General features: G+C 37.3%; 1 protein-coding gene across 1 annotated transcript in view; it reads left to right on the plus strand.

Annotated features, from left to right (window-relative positions):
• The window catches only part of GNAI3 (G protein subunit alpha i3), a 37825-nt gene extending 18666 nt beyond the window's left edge, over window positions 1-19159 (plus strand). The window contains exons 2-9 of the mRNA XM_059927324.1: window positions 2045-2087; window positions 2203-2344; window positions 6627-6784; window positions 8595-8723; window positions 12085-12214; window positions 12780-12933; window positions 16805-17018; window positions 17108-19159. Coding sequence (XP_059783307.1) covers window positions 2045-2087; window positions 2203-2344; window positions 6627-6784; window positions 8595-8723; window positions 12085-12214; window positions 12780-12933; window positions 16805-16995 — 947 coding nt within the window. The 3' untranslated portion in view covers window positions 16996-17018; window positions 17108-19159. The remainder of the gene's footprint in view (window positions 1-2044; window positions 2088-2202; window positions 2345-6626; window positions 6785-8594; window positions 8724-12084; window positions 12215-12779; window positions 12934-16804; window positions 17019-17107) is intronic.

Consider the following 19159-nt stretch of genomic DNA (forward strand, 5'->3'; position numbering starts at 1 on the left):
GAGCCAAGGTTAGAAGCCAGGGTATAGATTAGAGATCTAAATTTGGGAATCATTAGCACAGAGGCGCAGTGTACAAGAACTTTGGAGCCAACCTGTGTGAATTCAAATTTCAGCTTTGCCACTTACTGACTATGTAGTGGTGGACAAGTGAATTTGTCATCTGTCTATAAAATGGGGATAGTAATAATATCTACCTCACTGGGTTATTGTGAGGATTAAATGAGTTAACACAAGTAAAGTGTTTAGAATAGTGTCTGGCATGAAGTACTCACTAGCTGTTAACTCTTATCAGTTTATGAGTGGTGTTTAAAACCATAAGGTTAGATGAGATGACCTAGAGAATGAATTTAGATAGAGAAAAGGTCCAATGAAGGAGCTCTGAAGCAATACAACCTTTAGAATTCAGAGACAGGAGGGAGGACAATGAGAAGGAGTTGGGTAGGAGTCAAACCAGTAGGATGTTGGGTCTAGAAGCTTGCCTAGTGAAAAAAATATTTCAAGAGAAGTCATCAACTTGGACCAATTCTGCTTGAGAGTTTGAGTAAGATGAGGACTGAGAATTGACCATTGGATTTGTTAAGATGGAAGTTGTTGGAGACTTTGAGAAATGGGTAGAGTAGTGTGTACGAACACCTGATTGGAGTGGGTTAAGGAGAGAATTGGGGGAAAGAATTGAAGAACATGTATATAGACAACTCAGAGGGGTTTTGCTATGAAGAGGAAGAGAGAAAATGGAGTGGTAGCTAGAGGAAGATTTGTGGAGTCAAGGAAAGGTAGGAAGTGGGGTGTGTTTGTGTTGATTTTAAGATGGATAGTATAGCAAGTTTGTATAACGAAGAGAGTGACCCAGTGGGTAGAGAAAACTTGATGATATTTGAGTGACATGGGACAATTGTAGCAGCCAAGACCTTGAATAGGTAAAATGAGGTGGGTAAGTGCACAGCCTCCAATTGTGAACTCTCTCCAGGGTTAGTCTTAGACACTGGCAGAGATAGTTCATCCACTGATAAAGGTAGAGATTAATGGAGGTGCAGATAGATTGGTGGGTTTGGTTATGGGAAAATGAGATAATTTTTTCAGAGTGCTTTACTTTTTCCAGTAAGAGGGTAGCAGGATCATTAGCTGAGAGTCAGAGTGGGTAGGGGTTTGTAAGGTTTGAGAGAGAGGAGGTGGTGTCAGATAGGCATCTTGGACGGTGGGAGAATGAGTTGACTAAGGAAGTGCAGGTGGAATGTCAAGGAGTTCAGGGGACCCATCTGACATTTGTGGTTGTTAAAGTGATTCCAGCTGGCTGAGGAGGGAAATGTGGTCTTGAGGGGGTATACAGTGGAAAAGTGGTAGGGACAATGCTTCCTCTGTTTTGAACTCTTTAGTCTCATGGCTGAGAGGATTGCTGCTTCTTAGGTCCATGGATATGGACAGAGGAATTAATAAAAGTGAATAAGCCAAAAAAAATCATTTCATTTTTGCCTGTGTTCAGTGTCTATGTCATTCATGACGTTTCATGTAGAGCAGCGGTCCCCAACCTTTTTGGCACCAGAGACCCGTTTCATGGAAGACAGTTTTTCCACGGGAGGCAGAGGGGAGGCAGGGGGATGGTTCAGGTGGTAATGCGAGCAATGGGGAGCGGCAGATGAAGCTTCGCTTGCTCGCCGCTCACCTCCTGCCGTGCGGCCTGGTTTCTTAACAGGCTGAGGACTGCTGTCAGTCTGCCGCCCAGGGCTTGGGGACCCTGGATGTAGAGGATGAGTTCCTAGAGGTGTTTATGTTGCCATATCTCCTTTAGAGTGCCTATGTTACACAGGTGATAATCAAGATGGCCCTGGAACACTTTCAGTGAATTATATTTGGTTGCTGTGTTATATAAAGAAAGTAAAATCTCTCCTGGAGAAGCTTTGTAGTTTTTCCTGATAGATAGAAAACCTCACCAAAGTTTTCCCTAGGACCTGTGGTTTCTGTTAATCTAGAATTATCACTTATGTTGATTTCATACTTTTGAGATGGATTACAGATGAATTCAAAGTCTGGTTTTCTTTTGTTTCAGGTGCTGGAGAATCTGGTAAAAGCACCATTGTGAAACAGATGAAGTAAGTTGGAACATGGTCTTTTGTAAAACTACATTTACTCATAATGCATAAAAGTCCATAGTGTCTTTTCATTTTAGGTCCATGGTAATGATTTGTGGTTTTCTTCTTTTTAAAGAATCATTCATGAGGATGGCTATTCAGAGGAAGAATGTAAACAATATAAAGTAGTTGTCTACAGCAATACTATACAGTCCATCATTGCAATCATAAGAGCCATGGGACGGCTAAAGATTGACTTTGGGGAAGCTGCCAGAGCAGTAAGTGTTTCTCAGTTCCTCTTTACTTGCTCTTTTTCAGTAGATGCAGTTAAGCACGATTTGCTTCATGTTTTAGGGAAATAAATTTAAGCAACAAGCTAAGATGTAGCAAAGTACTGTCTGCTCATTTGAGACATGTTAGCAATCTACTTTAAGAGATATTAGATTACTACCACAAAGGTAAGTCTAGGAAATGGGATTCTGTGGATATACTGTAGGTTTTTGTGGTAACTGTTTTATTCACTTGCTTCTTTTACAGCACTGTTGACTTTTATAGTAGTAAATGATAGTAAATTGAAATAATCTAAGAGAGGTTGTCATAATATAGAGTTCTGCTTTCTGAGGTGTAGAGATTAAAGGCAAATATCAGTGTCACAGAATAAACTTGATAAGGACATGAACGCTAAGTCTCAATTTTAGAGGCAAATTTCCAGTATTCAAGAATAACTATATCCCTATACTGCGTTGTACTATAGGCTATAGAATTGGATTATACCACGTCCTAGTATAATTCTTGCACATGTCAGATATTCAAAAGTTGTGTTGATTGATTATAATACTTAGTGGGCCCTGAAGGTCTAGTTTATAAATTAGGATGTTTGATGCAGTGGGGAGAGAGCCAAAATGAAAGTGGGGGATTTTTTATATCATCATCAGCTAAATTCCAGGAGAAGGCTGGGAATGTATAGAACGCTTTCCTAGAACTAAGGGAGTCATCAGCTGTGTTCAGCGTCATACTTAGGTGCTATGGGCAATAAAAGGAAGTGACTTGGGGAGACTGCCTGGAAAGGCAAAGCCTATATGTCTGTGAAGTAGCTTAGGAACTCTTCTAAGCAACTCTCAATTTCTCAGATGTAAATTAATATTCAGTAAATAAGTGAGGAAATTCTTGGAGGGAAAAATAATAGAAGGATGGTTCTAATTGGGTAGTATTAGATTAGGAAGACTAGAGGTGCCATAAAGGAAGGGCAGCTAGAGTAAGGGTTGTAAAATGATTGGCGAGAAGAGGAGCAAAAGAAGAAATGAAGAGGAATGTGTGGGGCATGACTTCTACGTTTTTGTAAAAGGGTTCCATATCACAAAAAATCAGAGACTATTTTTCTAAGCCTCTGAGCAGGAAAAATGTGATAGCTAAGGCAAGAATAAACAAACTCTTATTTTAGTCTTATTCCTTCTATCCCCTCTTGCCACTGCCTTTCTTCTTCCTTTTTCCTCCCTCTTTCTACCAGCTCTTTCTTGTGTTCTTACTTTTTTCCTCCCTTTTCTCATTCCTTTCTATCTCCCAACTCTGTTTCTCTGTTGTATTTGCTGTATCCAATAATTGGTTAGTAATACTGTATTTATTCTCTTCCCTCTCTTTGTTGGCTTTTTCTCCATCTCAGTTATTTACTTATTTTCTTAGTTTCCTCCTTTTTTACTTCTCACCCTCTGTCTGACCTCCTTTCTGTCTCTTGGCCATCCCTCCTCCTTTCCTTTCTTTCCACTATCAAATTAGTTGTTATTAATCGTTGGGTCCTATCATTCCTTTGTCACCAGATGTAGTTGTCATATTCTGTCTTAGTCTGTTCAGGCTGCTGTAATAAAGTACCACAGATTTGGTAGCTTATAAACAACAGAAATTTATTCCTCACACTTCTGAAGGCTGGAAGCTGAGGTCTGGGTGCCAGCATGGTTTGGTTAGGGCCCTCTTCCAGGTTGCAGACTTATCGCTGGGTCCTCACTTGGCAGGAGGGGAAGGGATCTCTCTGGGATCTCTTTTATAAGGGCACTAATCCCACTCATGAGAGCACCACCCTAATGACCTAAGTATCTCCCAGAGGCCCTATTTCCTAAAACCGTCACTTGGACATTAGGATTTCAACATAAGAATTTGGGGGGGACACAAACATTCACACCATAGTATCCCTCTTTTCATTTCTCTTTTATCAAATCAGTATCATTAATCTCTGGGTCCTAACACTCCCATGTCACCAGATGCAGTTGACATTATTAATTCCTCTCAGGCCTCCTGAATCACCTAGCTCTCCAGCATTCACTCATCCTAATCTACAACCCTTTTTTTGAAGTTTCTCTTTTCCTCTTTCATGTGTAAGGATTTATATTTATAGCTCCTCTCTTATCCTTCTCTAGTTTTTTACAGTTGTCTGGAGAGTGAATAGAAAAGCATAAAGCTGGGTGTGGGATAGGTTGCTTTTTCATATCTGCTTAAGGGTAGAGGTATGAAGTTCACTGTAAAGAGGGTCCTCTTTAACGACCTATAAAAGAGGGTTTATTATGGGCAAGCAGGAGTAGGTCTGTAGAAGGGGTTAAGTGGTAAGGGAAAAATGTTTTGTCCTAAAACTTTACAAAGTCAGGACAGCAAAAATACGTAGCAGTAGCTCTCTTTCTATTTTAAAGTTTCTAAAATTAGAATCATGGTATTTAAAAAAAAAAAAGCAATACTTATTGAGGTTTTGAATACCTGCATGAGTATAGGTCAAATTTCAGAACCAAGGGACTATAAAGTCATTAAATGTTAAATAACGTACTATTCCATAGGCGTAGAAGGACATGCCCACTGTTGAGTACATTGCCAGTTTGTGTAATTTTTCAGCTTTTCTCATTCGTTCCTTTATCGAAAATTTTTATCTCTAAAAAGAGACGAGGGTACTATAGATATTAGATGAAGTTTCTTAGAGATGATTGGGTCTAAAGTATTACTAGGAAGAGCACTGGAAAGGATCTCAAAGGAAGAGAATATTACTCAGCAAAATCCATTAAGGCTGAAGATCCTGGGTTCGGCAAAATTAATTGGAGTGCACTATGGTTAGTTTTGGTTTGTTTTGCTTAGGTGGATGCATGAGTTTTGGGAATACACAAGTCTTAGGAATTTTTGTTTGCAATTTCACCTGTGGTCTGAAATGCTTTTTGCTTGCTAGTTTATTGTCCTAATGACTATTTATAATACAATTGATTGCTCCCCTTCCCCCTTTACTTCTTCTTTACCCAGTATATGTTTTTCTTTAGTAGTTGCATTTTTATGGTTATTTGGAAATATCCTGAGGCAGATAAATATTAGATTTGAGGTGGGAAAATCATCCCATGAGAACTATGTTTATTTTTATAAAGTATCTGACAAGCAGTGCTGGGTAGAATAAGGCAAAGCAATCACAATTCTCAGCCCTTTCTGTCCTCTTTACCTCTCACATATCTTAGTTTTAAAAACTGTAACCACTTATAAAGCTATGTCTGTGACTCATGACGTTTTGATCAGATCTCTGTGTTACTTTCTTTTTCTCCTTCTGCCTTTCTTTCTCTCTCCTTTAGAGGATTATTATACCTTTGGGGAACGTAGAGACTGAATTATTCCCTTAGGGGTTTATTTCCCCTACTAGATTTCCAGACTTCTTAAATGCTTCAGTCTCTTCTTCTTCCTGTTCCTCTGTCTGAGATTAAGAAGGAAAAAGAGAACAGTTTCCTTAAATTTGATTAATGTTTTACTCCCTTTGATGTGTTTAGACTTTACCTCTTATGTGCTAGTCTTTTCATTTCTATTTTTATTGTAGGCTTCCTTTAACAGAATGGGGATGTGTTACATGTGCCCGTCTCACAGACAGATCAGTTTTTTTTCTGTCAAAAAAAAAAATCATGGGCTTCCCTGGTGGTGCAGTGGTTGAGAATCCACCTGCCAATACAGGGGACATGGGTTCGAGCCCTGGTCCGGGAATATCCCACATGCCGCGGAGCAGCTGGGCCCGTGTGCCACAACTACTGAGCCTGCGCTCTAGAGCCCGCAAGCCACAACTACTGAAGCCCATGCGCCTAGAGCCCGTGCTCCACAATAAGAGAAGCCACCACAATGAGAAGCCTGCGCATCGCAGCGAAGAGTAGCCCCTGCTCGCCACAGCTAGAGAAAGGCCCGTGTGCAGCAACGAAGACCCAATGCAGCCAAAAATAAATAAATAAATTTATTTTTTTAAAAAAATCTTGAGTAACCAGGATGGGGATTTGTAGGACAGTTAGAAGAGATCTTTTCAGGGGATGGTGGTGTGTGAAGAAGTGGTAGTGGGAGTGAAATTATTCCTCAACTCTGCTCTGCACTTCTAACTGTAGTGGAGAGAGAAGGGGGACAGACTTCATTGTAAATTCTCTCAGACTGCACTGCCAGGAAAGGCCTCTTTCATACCTCTTTTAAGTAATATAGCATATAATGTATATGTGTGTGTGTGTGTTAAAGAGACTCTTGTCAATTCTTTAAGAAATGGAGAATCATCTGTCTCTCTCCTTTAACTGCTTTCTTCAGGACGATGCCCGGCAATTATTTGTTTTAGCTGGCAGTGCGGAAGAAGGAGTCATGACTCCAGAATTAGCAGGAGTGATTAAACGGTTATGGCGAGATGGTGGGGTGCAGGCTTGCTTCAGCAGATCCAGGGAATATCAGCTCAATGATTCTGCTTCATAGTAAGTAATTTTTCTCTGTGAAATGAAAACAGAAAGTAACTTGGTGACCCTAGTGAAAGTTCAGTGCCCATTCTTAAGGAAATATTTAAGAAACAGACACTTAGAATTCTGTAGGATCCCTTTATAAAGATTGTTACAGTTTAGGGTTATAGAGCCCTTGGTCATTTTATATGATTTGGAGAAAAATATTTCCTCTTGGAGTGTAAATGGGAGACTTGCATCATGAAAGTAGCTCCATGGTCATTTATAGTAAACAAGTGAAAGAGGAGAGAAATCAATTGCAGCTGAGTCCTGGATCTCTTCCAACTCAGCAGGTTCCCTCTGCATAAGGGCTTTCATTGATTGCCAGCTAGCAAGGGAAATTAAAATTGTGATATCCATTTTATGCATACAACTCTCTGTGGCTGGGCTGCACTATGGATTTCTCTGGTACTAGTCACCACTTATAAATCTTTTGCCAGATCACAATAGTAGACTTTGTATAGAAAGAGAATGTTGAGTCTTGGGACGAAGTTGAAGCATCTGTTTGTTAAGGAAATTCTCTAGTGTTACATGGTTTTAGAGAATTTGTATTGATAGTTAATACTTCTGTTAAGCTATTACATGTTGTCCTATATTGCTTCTTTTACAATGTGTTTATTTATAAGACCTATATTCAGAACGTGTGGGTTTTTTTCTTAACGTGCTTTTGGGGGGCTTGGTAAGTTCTTGTTACTTGTATCCATCTCCGTACTAAATGAAGGCAGTTCTAAGCGTTAAGGTATTTTCTCCAATATTATATTTTCCTGCTTTTCCTATTATTCTAGCTCAAATTATTATAAAAAGAAATTAAATGATATTTGAAAAACTCAGCTTACTTTTTAAATGAAAACTTGACTTTAGAAACATTTCAGGATTCTTGCCCATCTCAATAATATTTTTCAGTTACAGATATTGGTAGTTTAAATAATTCTCCCAGTAGTCATCAAGCTAGATTGTAATTTTTTTTAACATACATTCAATAAGCTCTGAATCCTCTAACTACACCTGAAGACACATGATTTATAGAGGTTTTTTTCTCATAATTGTTGATCTGAGGTTGACTGATTCCTTAACATTAATGATGGTACTTAGTTTTATAGAAGATCATTAAAAATTCACTTATTATGGTATCACCGATTCTTAAAAAAAAAAAATCTTTGGGAACCCTGAAATTGTGAAGAATTTAGTTTAGCTTTAAAGCAGTTTTTAAATTATTCCACTGAACAAATGAAGTTTCTTTGGAGGTATTTGTTTTTGGCTTAGATTAAAAAAAAAAAAACCTGTAACTTTTCTGTTTCATGAATGAAAACAGGAAATACTCATTCTTATTGAGCTAAGTAGTTCTTTTTAATTTTAGTAATTCAAACAGCATTTTCTAATGTCCTAGCAAATGTTTAAACATACACATGACCCATTAAATGTCTGAGAGCTTTTGTTTTGGTTAGGTTTTTGTACTGCGCAGTGCACAGTTGATTTAGTATTAAATTTTAGGAATCTTTATTAAGAATAGCATTTCCATGTTTGTTTGTTTTTAATTGGATTTCACAGTTTAATTTTGGTAGAATTAAAACCACTTTTGTGTGGTGTATATAAAACCTACTTTAATTGTCCTATGCTAGGTTCATTTTTTTCTCATTATTTTCTGTGATACTGAAGATCTGATTTGTTCTGCTACTTTAGTGACAGGTTCAGAATCTGCTTTTGGCAAGGAACTAGTTTAGTCTGTTGACTTGCTGTGCACATGGTTGACTTCACTAAGTAAAAATAAATGTGTATTTTACTTACTTAGTTACCTAAATGATTTGGATAGAATATCCCAAACCAACTACATTCCAACTCAGCAAGATGTTTTGCGGACAAGAGTGAAGACCACAGGCATTGTGGAAACACATTTCACTTTCAAAGACCTGTACTTCAAGTAAGTCATTAGCCTTTTTCTAGATATGCCAAACACAAATATCTTTCCTTTATTTAGTATCTCTTAATCAGGTAAAATTTCTGTAGGCAATATTCTTTGATTTAGAAACATAATTATATTCATCAGCCAGTATTTGACTGTTTAAACTGAATGGGGGCCCAAACATTTCTTCTTTCTCCAAATAGCATCAAGTATATTTTCCATTTGGAGGAACTTAAATTCAAAATTAAATTGTAACTTACGTATCAATAAAAGTAATAATATGGTTACCAATTTATTTTATTTTATTTTATTTTATTTTTTTTTTTATTTTTATTTTTTTTTAATATTTACTTATTTATTTATTTGGCTGCACCGGGTCTTAGTTGCGGCATGCAAACACTTAGTTCCTGCATGTGGGATCTAGTTCCCTGACCAGGGATTGAACCCAGGCCCGCTGCATTGGGAGCACAGAGTCTTAGCCACTTGACCACCAGGGAAGTCCCTTTATTTTATTTTTAATTGTATTCTTTTCAGCTGCTTTTTTATTGGAATCGCCAAAACATGTATTGAATGTTTGTTGTTTAGAAGGGTAACAACAATACTAAAAGGATAGAAAGCTAGTGTTTTGGTTTAGTTTATGTGGCTTTGTTCTGGCATTTTGATATTAAAATAGAAATGCTTGTCTCACCAGTGTCAATCCTTTCTTACTGGATTGCACTTCTCTCTCAGTTTACTGGAATGAAGCTAACATTGTCATGGCCTTTGACCGATTTGTGCACAGTATCATGCACAACTTAGTTCTTAATACAGTACAGAATGGAATATTGATCTAGGGATAGAGGTATTTTGTGGAAGTATGATATAATATAAACAATTATTGTTTTAGAGAGAGAAGATTCTAGTATTCTAATACAGAGGATTTTCTCATCAGCACTAGTAATTCTAGAATACGCTTCAGCTTGTCTCTGTGTTAATGGTCTTTTGTAAATAATAGAACTGTCTTTTTGGTTCTTGTTTTCTGCTTTTATGACCTTTGAGATTAGGAGTAAACTTTCCCCTTTCAGTATATGATGTCCTTTTTAGCTACTTCATTATGCTTGTATGTAGAATGTGATATTCAGCATTGTTGCATGCAAATGTAACTTCTAGTTCAGATTCTCTCAATTTTCTTTTCTCTGAAAAAAATTGCTTCATAGGTTTTGCAAAACCCACACAGAGTTTAGGTATTACTACGTACTAGTTGGGGTCTTGAAATCTTAATACACTGAAACAGATTTGAAACCTGGTGCAGGAAAATAGCAGTTCAGCTGAATATTTTTAGAATAGAAGAGCTGCTTATCGTAGTACTGATGAATTTATTTAACAAGAATAGCAGAGTCTCCATGCATTATCACCCATGAAACCGTAGGAGTGAGATATCTCTTGGTGTGCTATAAGATTAGTAATCCATTCATAATTATATGTCATGACCTTTATTTATTTAGTATGGGAAACTTTTGTTGATGTCATAGATTGATCTTTAGTTAGGTGATTCCTATTGGTCATTTTATGTCAGGATCAATAGCCAGATATAATTAAGGTGCTGCACCCACTTTATTGTTGGCATGTAGATATCTTGTTATGAAGTACTATCACTTCTTCCTTTTCCTCTTCTCTCTAGGCAAAACCACTATCCATTTATTCAAACATTTATTGAGCATCTACTATATGCAAGGCATTGTGTAATTGCTTACTTGCCTCTCAGTTATGAGGTAATGTCTATAAAATGTTGATCTGTTAGTGAATGATACTGTAAATGTTAATATGTGCGAAAAGCCCACTTTGGGAACTTCACAGTGTTCTGCCAGTTTTACGGACTTTATAGAAAGAAATGGTGGAGCAAATTCAAATTATTGGTGTACCAGTGTGTGTCTGCTCTTGAAAGGTCCATGGTGAAATATGTGATGTTAGCTTTCTTAAAACCTATCATATGACCTTGTATTAGAGCCAACTTGTGATTGCCTCATTCCAGGTGTCAGGACTAAAGGTTGAAAAGAACTGGGGAAGATCAAAAGACCAAAAGAAAAAGTTGGGTCATGAAGAGATGAGATGACTGTTCTCTTTCAAACATACATTGAGAAATTACTCAACTGTGTCTTATCTCTCTCAATCTCTAGGGGGAAAATTCTCTGGAAATAGATCCCTAGTCACTGTAGATCTGACACACTGAACCAGCTTGGCAGAGTTTAACCCTAAAACATTTTATCATTGTCATCAAACATATATCTTAAGAGTAGCTAACCATTTGTATGCATACCTCCTCAGACCCTAGTACCAGTTAAAAAACAAAGCCGTGCAGGTCCTCCTTTTACTATATGTGGTAGATGAGGACACTGCTGACAGTAGTTCAGCAGTTGACTCAGGATGTCAAGTAAGCACCCCAGAAGGGAGTAGTGGTCTAAAACTAATCTGAAGTGGAACATAAAATGTGTGAACTGTTGAGGCTTTGTTATTTTTAATTAGGTTAAATAAGACTTGGAGTTGGGAAATATTGGTTAAATTTTGTGTTTAGATATTAGGTTCTTAGAGTCCTACCATAAAATATAATTTACTTTTTTCTGTAATTAATCTCTAAAATGTTTTCCTTAAAGAAAAATGTATCTCAATTATACCTCAATTTAAAAAAAAAAGAAACAAACAAAAAGTAAGGAAAACAAAGTTTTGAATCAGTAGAGTTATGGAAGCAGAATGCAAGTTGGGGATTTATTGTTCTTTTTTTTAGCTAGAGAGATAAACCATTTTGAGAGGTAGAGTAGTGTTGTGGGTACCAGGTTGGGTGCTGGAGTTAGAGTTCCAGTCCCCATTTGTTAGTAGTGTTCCCTTGGGCAAATTATTTAACATATCTGTGCCTCAACTTCTTCATCTGTAAAATGGGGATAATAATAGTACTGTCAGGAGTGTTATGAGGGTTAAATTAGTTAATGTACTTTAAGATGTTTAGTGTCTGGTAAATGTTAGTTATTATTGTTACTATCTTAAGTTGTATTGTTCAGCTCTTCATTTTTCCTGTCTTTTTTCCCTCCTTCCTTTAATCCATTTCAGTGCTTACTCTGCTGACTTTTGGCACGTCTGACACAAGCTTTGATAGTGAAGAGGCTCAACTGTTTATCTAAAATGAGAATTTTAATTGTTCCTAAATTTTATTTTCTCATATTGTTCTCTTTTACATTTAACCACAGATAATTATTTTGACTACATTTTATCTGCTCCTTGTTTGTCTTTTCTATTATAAATGGGGTTTTGAATATGCAATAGTGGGAAGTTCCCTAACCAGTTCAGTTTAGGGAGATGTGTGTGTGCGTGACCTTGCTGAAATTGTGCTTTCTTTCCCCTTACTCAGGATGTTTGATGTAGGTGGCCAAAGATCAGAACGAAAAAAGTGGATTCACTGTTTTGAGGGAGTGACAGCAATTATCTTCTGCGTGGCCCTCAGTGATTATGACCTCGTTCTGGCTGAGGATGAGGAGATGGTATGTTGGAGGTTCTGGTAAATAAAAGGCCTGTCTAATGCAGGCAGGAAACGGAAAATAACTCTTAGGAAGACTTTGTGCATCCATTTACTCATTGAACCAAAACTTAAAATCCTTAATTTTTCTCCTTGTCAGTGTGATTAGAGTTTTCAGAATATTGATCCATGCCCTCTTAAACTTAGGAGATATGACAGCACATTGAGTATGTGGGCAGGATTAAGTTCTCTTGTTAGCCAGTCCTTATTCCCACCTCTCAACCTCTAAGAATTATAAAAACGAGGACTGACTCAGCTTTTGTGTTATCAGTGTCTGACTTCTTTTCATGATTGCCCGTCAGCGCTTTTAAAACTTCTTGGTCTGGGACTTCCCTGGCGGTCCAGTGGTTAGAACTCTGTGCTTCCACTGCTGGGGGCATAGGTTCGATCCCTGGTCGGGGAACCAAGATCCTGCATGCCTTGTAGCATGCCCCCCAAAAAAAAAAAACCTTTTTGGTCTGTTGTTCATTAACAGTTAATCTACTTTTACTTTTTTGCTACTGACCTATCATCCTTTGTTTCTTTTTTAGAACCGAATGCATGAAAGCATGAAACTGTTTGACAGCATTTGTAACAACAAATGGTTTACAGACACTTCGATCATTCTGTTCCTCAACAAGAAAGATCTTTTTGAGGAAAAAATAAAGAGGAGTCCATTAACTATCTGTTATCCAGAATACACAGGTGAGGGATCATGAAAGATTTTGTTGGAGGTATACATCCTGAATCAAAACTTTAGTGACCTTCCTACAGCTGTCTTTTGTTTTGAACATTGTGTGTATCTCCTTATGGAGAGTGTTCACTGGTAGTGGTATCAACATTAAGCATGTGATTAAGACCCCTTAAGTCTAAAGTGCTATTCCAGACATAATCGAGTTTACTGTGTTTATTTTATATTTCTTTCGTCCTCATTTTCTGAGGCAAATAAAGAATGATAAAAATCAAAATTTGGTGTAAATATATTCACAAAATACAAGATTAAGGTGCAGTTATTACACTCAGAAAACTGACATTAGTTGTAGAAAGAGAGAGACACACTTGAAGAATTTCATTTTAGTGTAAAATGTTCATTAATAGAAGAGCAGAAGAAGGGGTTACCTCAATGGGATCAGTGTAGTCTTTTTCTAGAGGAAATGACACTTGGAGTGAGATAGTAAGAGGATGAACTATAAATCATCAGGCAGACGGGGGAATAAAAACATTTTAGGAAGAGGAAACAGCATATATGAAAATATGGAGTTAAAAATGACATGATCTGTTCTGAAACCTAGGAGGAATTTGGTATCGCTGGAGCTTAAAGTGGTGGGGAAAAGTGGTTGGAGAAGTGGGCAAGGATGCTCGTGGAGGGCATTGTATCCCATGCTGAGACAATGGGGAGCTATTGAAGGATATTCATTGGGGTACATGATGTAGTAGAAACTGATTTAGAAAGATTATGTGATAGATGGCAATAAAGAGAGATAGTAGGGGAGTTGAATTAGTGAGGACTCTCTTAGGATGCAAATAGAAACTTTTGATGAAGATACAGGGATATATCATAGAAGTCAAGGGCAAGAATGCAGACAGTTCTCAAGAATGCAATTAGAACTAGGAACCCTGCAAGCACTGTCAAGAACCCTGGGGGCACTTCTTTCCGCATGTCTTTTCTCTCCTCTCTGTGTCTCTCTATTCTTCTCTCTTTCCTTACCAACTTTCTCTGCTGCTCAGTTTATGTGATAAAAGATGGCCCTGCCACAGTTTCTATATCTCCTCCATTTAAAAGACCAGGCTAGACTGGGATTGTTTGGCCCAAGATTCAAATTCCTAAAAGAGAGAGATTCTGGCCAGGGTTAAGTCAGGCAGAAACCCTTAGTTCAATCAGATGAGGTTAGGGACACAAACATGAGTGCCAGGGCTGTATCACTATGACCTTTAGATCAGAATTGAGTATTTCTAGGAAAGGGACCTCTTGTTAGCTGAGCAGACACTGTAAATGCTTTATATAGTAAGGTGAAAGGGTGTAGCTAGGGTAAGGAAGTGGGACGAGTCAAAGGTACTCTCAGAGTTCTGTCTTAATTGGGTGCCGGTACTGTGATCTGAATTCATATTTAGGAATGTTGGTTTTGAAGTATCTACGGAACATCCTGATGGAGATATCTAACAGATAGTTATATATGTGGCCTTGGAGCTTGGGGAGAGGTTACAGGTTAGTAACAGATATTGATTTGGGATCATGTGTAAATACAACATGGAAATGGATGAGATGACCTAGAGTGATGATATAGAATGAGGAGAGAAAAGAATAGAATGAGAGCGAATACCAGCCTCTATTGGCAGGAGAAAAAGAAAGGTTTGTATAGGATACAAAGAGAAGAATCTGGAAAGCCAAAGTATTAAAAACTAAGAGGAGAGTTTAAATAGTGAGGAGTGGTCAACAATGTCATATGCAGGTAAGTAAATACATTTTGAAAAAATGGCCTCTGGAGTTAGCAGTCAGGAGATCACTGACTGTTATGGAGAGCATTATCAGTGGAATGATGAGAGTAGAGCCAGGACCAGTGAGTTACTGAGTGGGAAGTGAAGAAATGAAGACAAGTGTAGCCTCTTCTTGAGCAGCTTAGATTACAGGGGAAGGAGAGATCTTTAAATGTTTATGGGCTTAGAGGTAAGATCTTACAGCAAAAGAGAAGTTACAAAAAGTGGATGTAATTGATGGAGCAAGATTTGTAAGCAGGTGAGAAAAGAAGGAATCAAAAGTCTAGGTAGGATGAATGGATAAACAAATTGGTATATCTGTACAATGGAGTATTATTTAGCTATAAAAAGGAATAAAGTACTAATAATGCCACAACTTTGATGAACCCTATAAACTTTATACTAAATGGAAGAAGTCAAACAGAATGGGTCACATTTGTGTGTTTCCTTTTATATGATATATCCCAAATAGGCAAATCCATAGAGACAGAAAGCAGATTGGTTGTTGGTTATTAGGAAATTGGCACAAGGGGAATGAGGAATGATTACTTAATGGGAACGGGGTGTTTTTCTGGGGTGGTGGAAAAGTTTGAAACTAGAGAGAGGTGGTGATTGTATAACATGTGACTGCACTAAATGCCACTGTATTGTAAACTTATTGCATGTTATGTGAATTTCACTTCAACTTAAAAAAAAAAAAAGTATAGATAGAGCGGTTGAATTTTGAATCAAAAGGAAGACATCTCTAAGACCAAAGGTACAAATAAGTGCAGATATAGATAACTTTTTAAGTGAGGTGGTGGGCTAAGCAGTTGAGATGTAGTTTAAAGCCCCATAGCCTCTGTTTTCTTAGGGAATTTGGAAATGTCGTCATCTGTTCAGAGGGAGGAGGGAGGTGAGAGTTGGGTAAGTTGATGGAAAGTATCCAAGTTTTAGAATGGGAGAACAATATTACTTAAGACAAGTCAAGGATTGACATTAATGTTTCAGCTGGGAATCTTCACACATAGCAAAGGGTCCTCAATATCATGTCCATTTTTGGGTGGTGGCCTATCTTCCATTGACTTCATTCTTCTTAAGGATTCTCACAGTCCTGATTTCCCAAGTATCAATATCCGTTCCTACCAGACAAAAATCTGGTGTTACGTGTTTCAAACATCTGTCTCCTTTAATTTACAGAGGTTCTGCACATCTCAGTAAATCTGTTTCAAGCACCTACCAAGCTGTCTTCCTTCCGTTCTTTAAATAGTCTGTTTAAATAATAGTCATTTCTTTCTTAAGCTTTTCTTTTTTAGTCGTCTTTATATATTTATTTGTTGATATATTTTTGTCATGCTTAATGTCACTGAAAATAGCCCCTAGTTCACAGGAATAACTGTGTATGCTGTCTTTGTTGAGTTTCCCTGGCTCTGCAGACAGTTTCTAAGGCTATTCTAAAGATTCACAAGTAGACAAGACTGTGTAGGAAGCAGGCGATTAAGAGTGTTAATTACCAATGTTGTTGAAATAGGGTTTAACTTTCAGGTCCCCCTCTTTGAAGAAATAACAGATTTATTGAGGTATAATTCATATACCATAAAATTCACCATTTAAACGTATATAGTTCAGGCCCCTTTCCCTTTTGCATCTACTGGTTTACCTTTGGTTATTTAAACTATTGCCCTAAGGCTCTGAGGCTAAGCTCCGTTAAAACTGGAATGATTTTGAAAAGAAGCATGACTTCCCCTTTTGAATTGTTTATTTCAGCATCACTCCAAGGAGCACAAGCTCTGTGACCTTTTAAACAGTTATGTTCTTCTAGAAATGCATCTTCCTACTTCCCTACTTTCCTTTTATGCTTTCTAGATTTTTTAGCTAAAAAGTCTAAATAAAAGGGAAAGAAACTTAAGGTTTTGTTTTCTTGGATCTTTGTGATAATTTTATTTTTCTTATAATGAGATTCTGCACTCAAGAAACATGTAATGATTATAGAAAAACAGAGATCTGTTTGTTTCAATTGTGTTATATTTCCTCTCTCCATAAGTAAATTGTGATGGCCTGACTTAGTTGAGTCCAAGCAGCTGTTTTAATTTGAACTGAGAATATTGGGTGTCTGCCTCAGGTTCCAATACATATGAAGAAGCAGCTGCTTACATTCAGTGCCAGTTTGAAGATCTGAACAGAAGAAAAGATACCAAGGAGATCTATACCCACTTCACCTGTGCCACGGACACCAAGAATGTGCAGTTTGTTTTTGATGCTGTTACAGATGTCATCATTAAAAACAACTTAAAGGAATGTGGACTTTATTGAAGAGTGTGGATGTTAAATAAAAGGTAAAACTTTGAACAGTTTAATTATAGTGCTGTAGTGATGTCTCTTGACTTTGTAAACTTTTCTAATTACAAATGTTCTTCTTTCGTAGTTATTACGGTGTGGAGTGTTGAGACCAGACTTCTTTTGCTGTCTCATTGGGCAGCTGCAAGCATGAACGGGACCAGGGAATGGCAGCGGCATGCAGAATCTTAGTACTCTTTAGCACAATCTTCTGTATTAGGGAACTCTTAATTGACATGAGATGCTAAAGTCAGACATTGGAATTGGAACAACTGTAAAGTATGATTTGATCATCAAGACATCACTTGGATTTCACAATCTCAAATGTTTAGGGCAGATGTGAAGTTGAGGTGCTGCATTCCAGAACTTCAATATGTAGCTTACTCTTTTTTTTTTCCTTCTTGACAAACCACCAGTAGTTCATTTTTTAAGTTGTTTTTTGTTGTTGTTGTTGTTGTTTTATCAAGGGAAGAATAACGTCACTAAATTTTATTTCTTTGTGAAAGAATCTTTATTAAAACACAAACAGTCTTAACTATGCACATGATGTGACCAGATCATCTTGAAAATTTTCCTCTTAGTAGGAACTCTTTGTTTTTAACTCTTGGTATGGTCAGAATATAATATTTCCATAATTACTTAATTCTTTACAATTATTGGGGCTCTAATTATAGCTTTTTTGGATGAAATTTATGTTACTATCCTGTTCAAAATACCATTATGGTTTCTAAACGGTAATTACATTGAAGAATTCTGTAGTAAGATTCCAGCTCTTCTTTTAAGCTTGTGGTTGAAGGTTAACCTGGTTTATGCTGATCACCAAATTACTAGATAAATGCTGATGTAGTATGATGAAGTCAGCTTCTTGGATACAGACGCACCCAGGGCAGCTGCCAGTTAGAAATGCAAATTGCTAAATTCGAAACAGAACCAGTGACTTGCTGCTACACATCTGCTAAATTGACCACTTTAATTCTTGCTTGTCCGTCTCAGTCATAGGGAGTTCTGTAAAAGATGCCCCTTGTTTTCCATCTTCCATTGGCTTTTTCTGTTGGGAAACATCTAAAGTGTATTAACAGTGCATGCCTTTACTTTGTAAACGTGGTGCCAAATCCCTGTTTGCCATTGTTTTTATTGTAGCAATGTTCATTGTAGTAATCCTTAGTCAGTACCTTCTTTTGCTGAAACTATTGATTTGGGGACTTTTTTTCCACTTTGTTGTGTGTACAGATTTTAATCTGTTATAGTTGGCAGCAGTATTAAAATGGTGAGTAAAGAGTCCAGGTTTGTTCCTGTTTGTAACTAGTCCTTTCTGGAAGTATTTTCTTCTGTTGTTTTTTGCCCCTGCTGTGTGCTTAGGCCTTTGTCTGAGAATGGGTTTAGGTAGAAGGGTTCCCTGAAGGTGTTCATCTTTTGTTGTAATAGTATTGTTGAATCTTGGCCTGACTGAGCGTGTTATGTCATATCTGTGTTAGTGATATGCAGTCAAAACTCATTTTCCAGATTTACATTTTGGTTGTGTGGAGAGCTCTATTCACCTCAGCCTGCAGGTCCTTTTGTACAATGTACAGCAAATGTCATTAAATATTGAATGGTCCATTAGGGGAAGGCAAATGAAGAGAATGCATTTTGAGCATTCCAAATCAGTAGTTTGAGCAGTGCCTTTTGGGGTCCGATCTTTTTGGATTGGATTCTATTTCATCTTTTGATGTGACCTTTCACTAGTTTAAAAAAAAATGGTTGGTGGTCATCAAAGCTGGTTCAGAAAGCAAGCCACAGCACTTCAGTGCCTTTATTGGTAGTTTTTTATTTTCTTTCTTGGGAAAAATATAATTATACAGATGGTATAACCATATTATCTAACAGTTTTTTTTTTTTTTAGGATTGGCAAAACTGGATCTAAAAGAAAGAAAATTATCAGCTTCAATTGGTGATTGACTTATGCCCACAATGTAAATAGGGATAGTTCTTGTTCATTTTGAATATATCTTTTCCTTATTGTATTCTGTGATATAGGATCATCTGGAAATGAGAACTGGTAGAATGTTGGTTTAACCGTAGTCTTTCTATAGTCTGGGCTAATGGGATGGTGTTGATAACACAGAATGAGGGATAATCCAAAAAAATTAATACTTTGAAA

Source organism: Balaenoptera ricei, chromosome 1 (genome assembly GCF_028023285.1).
Source record: "Balaenoptera ricei isolate mBalRic1 chromosome 1, mBalRic1.hap2, whole genome shotgun sequence".
NCBI lineage: Eukaryota > Metazoa > Chordata > Mammalia > Artiodactyla > Balaenopteridae > Balaenoptera > Balaenoptera ricei.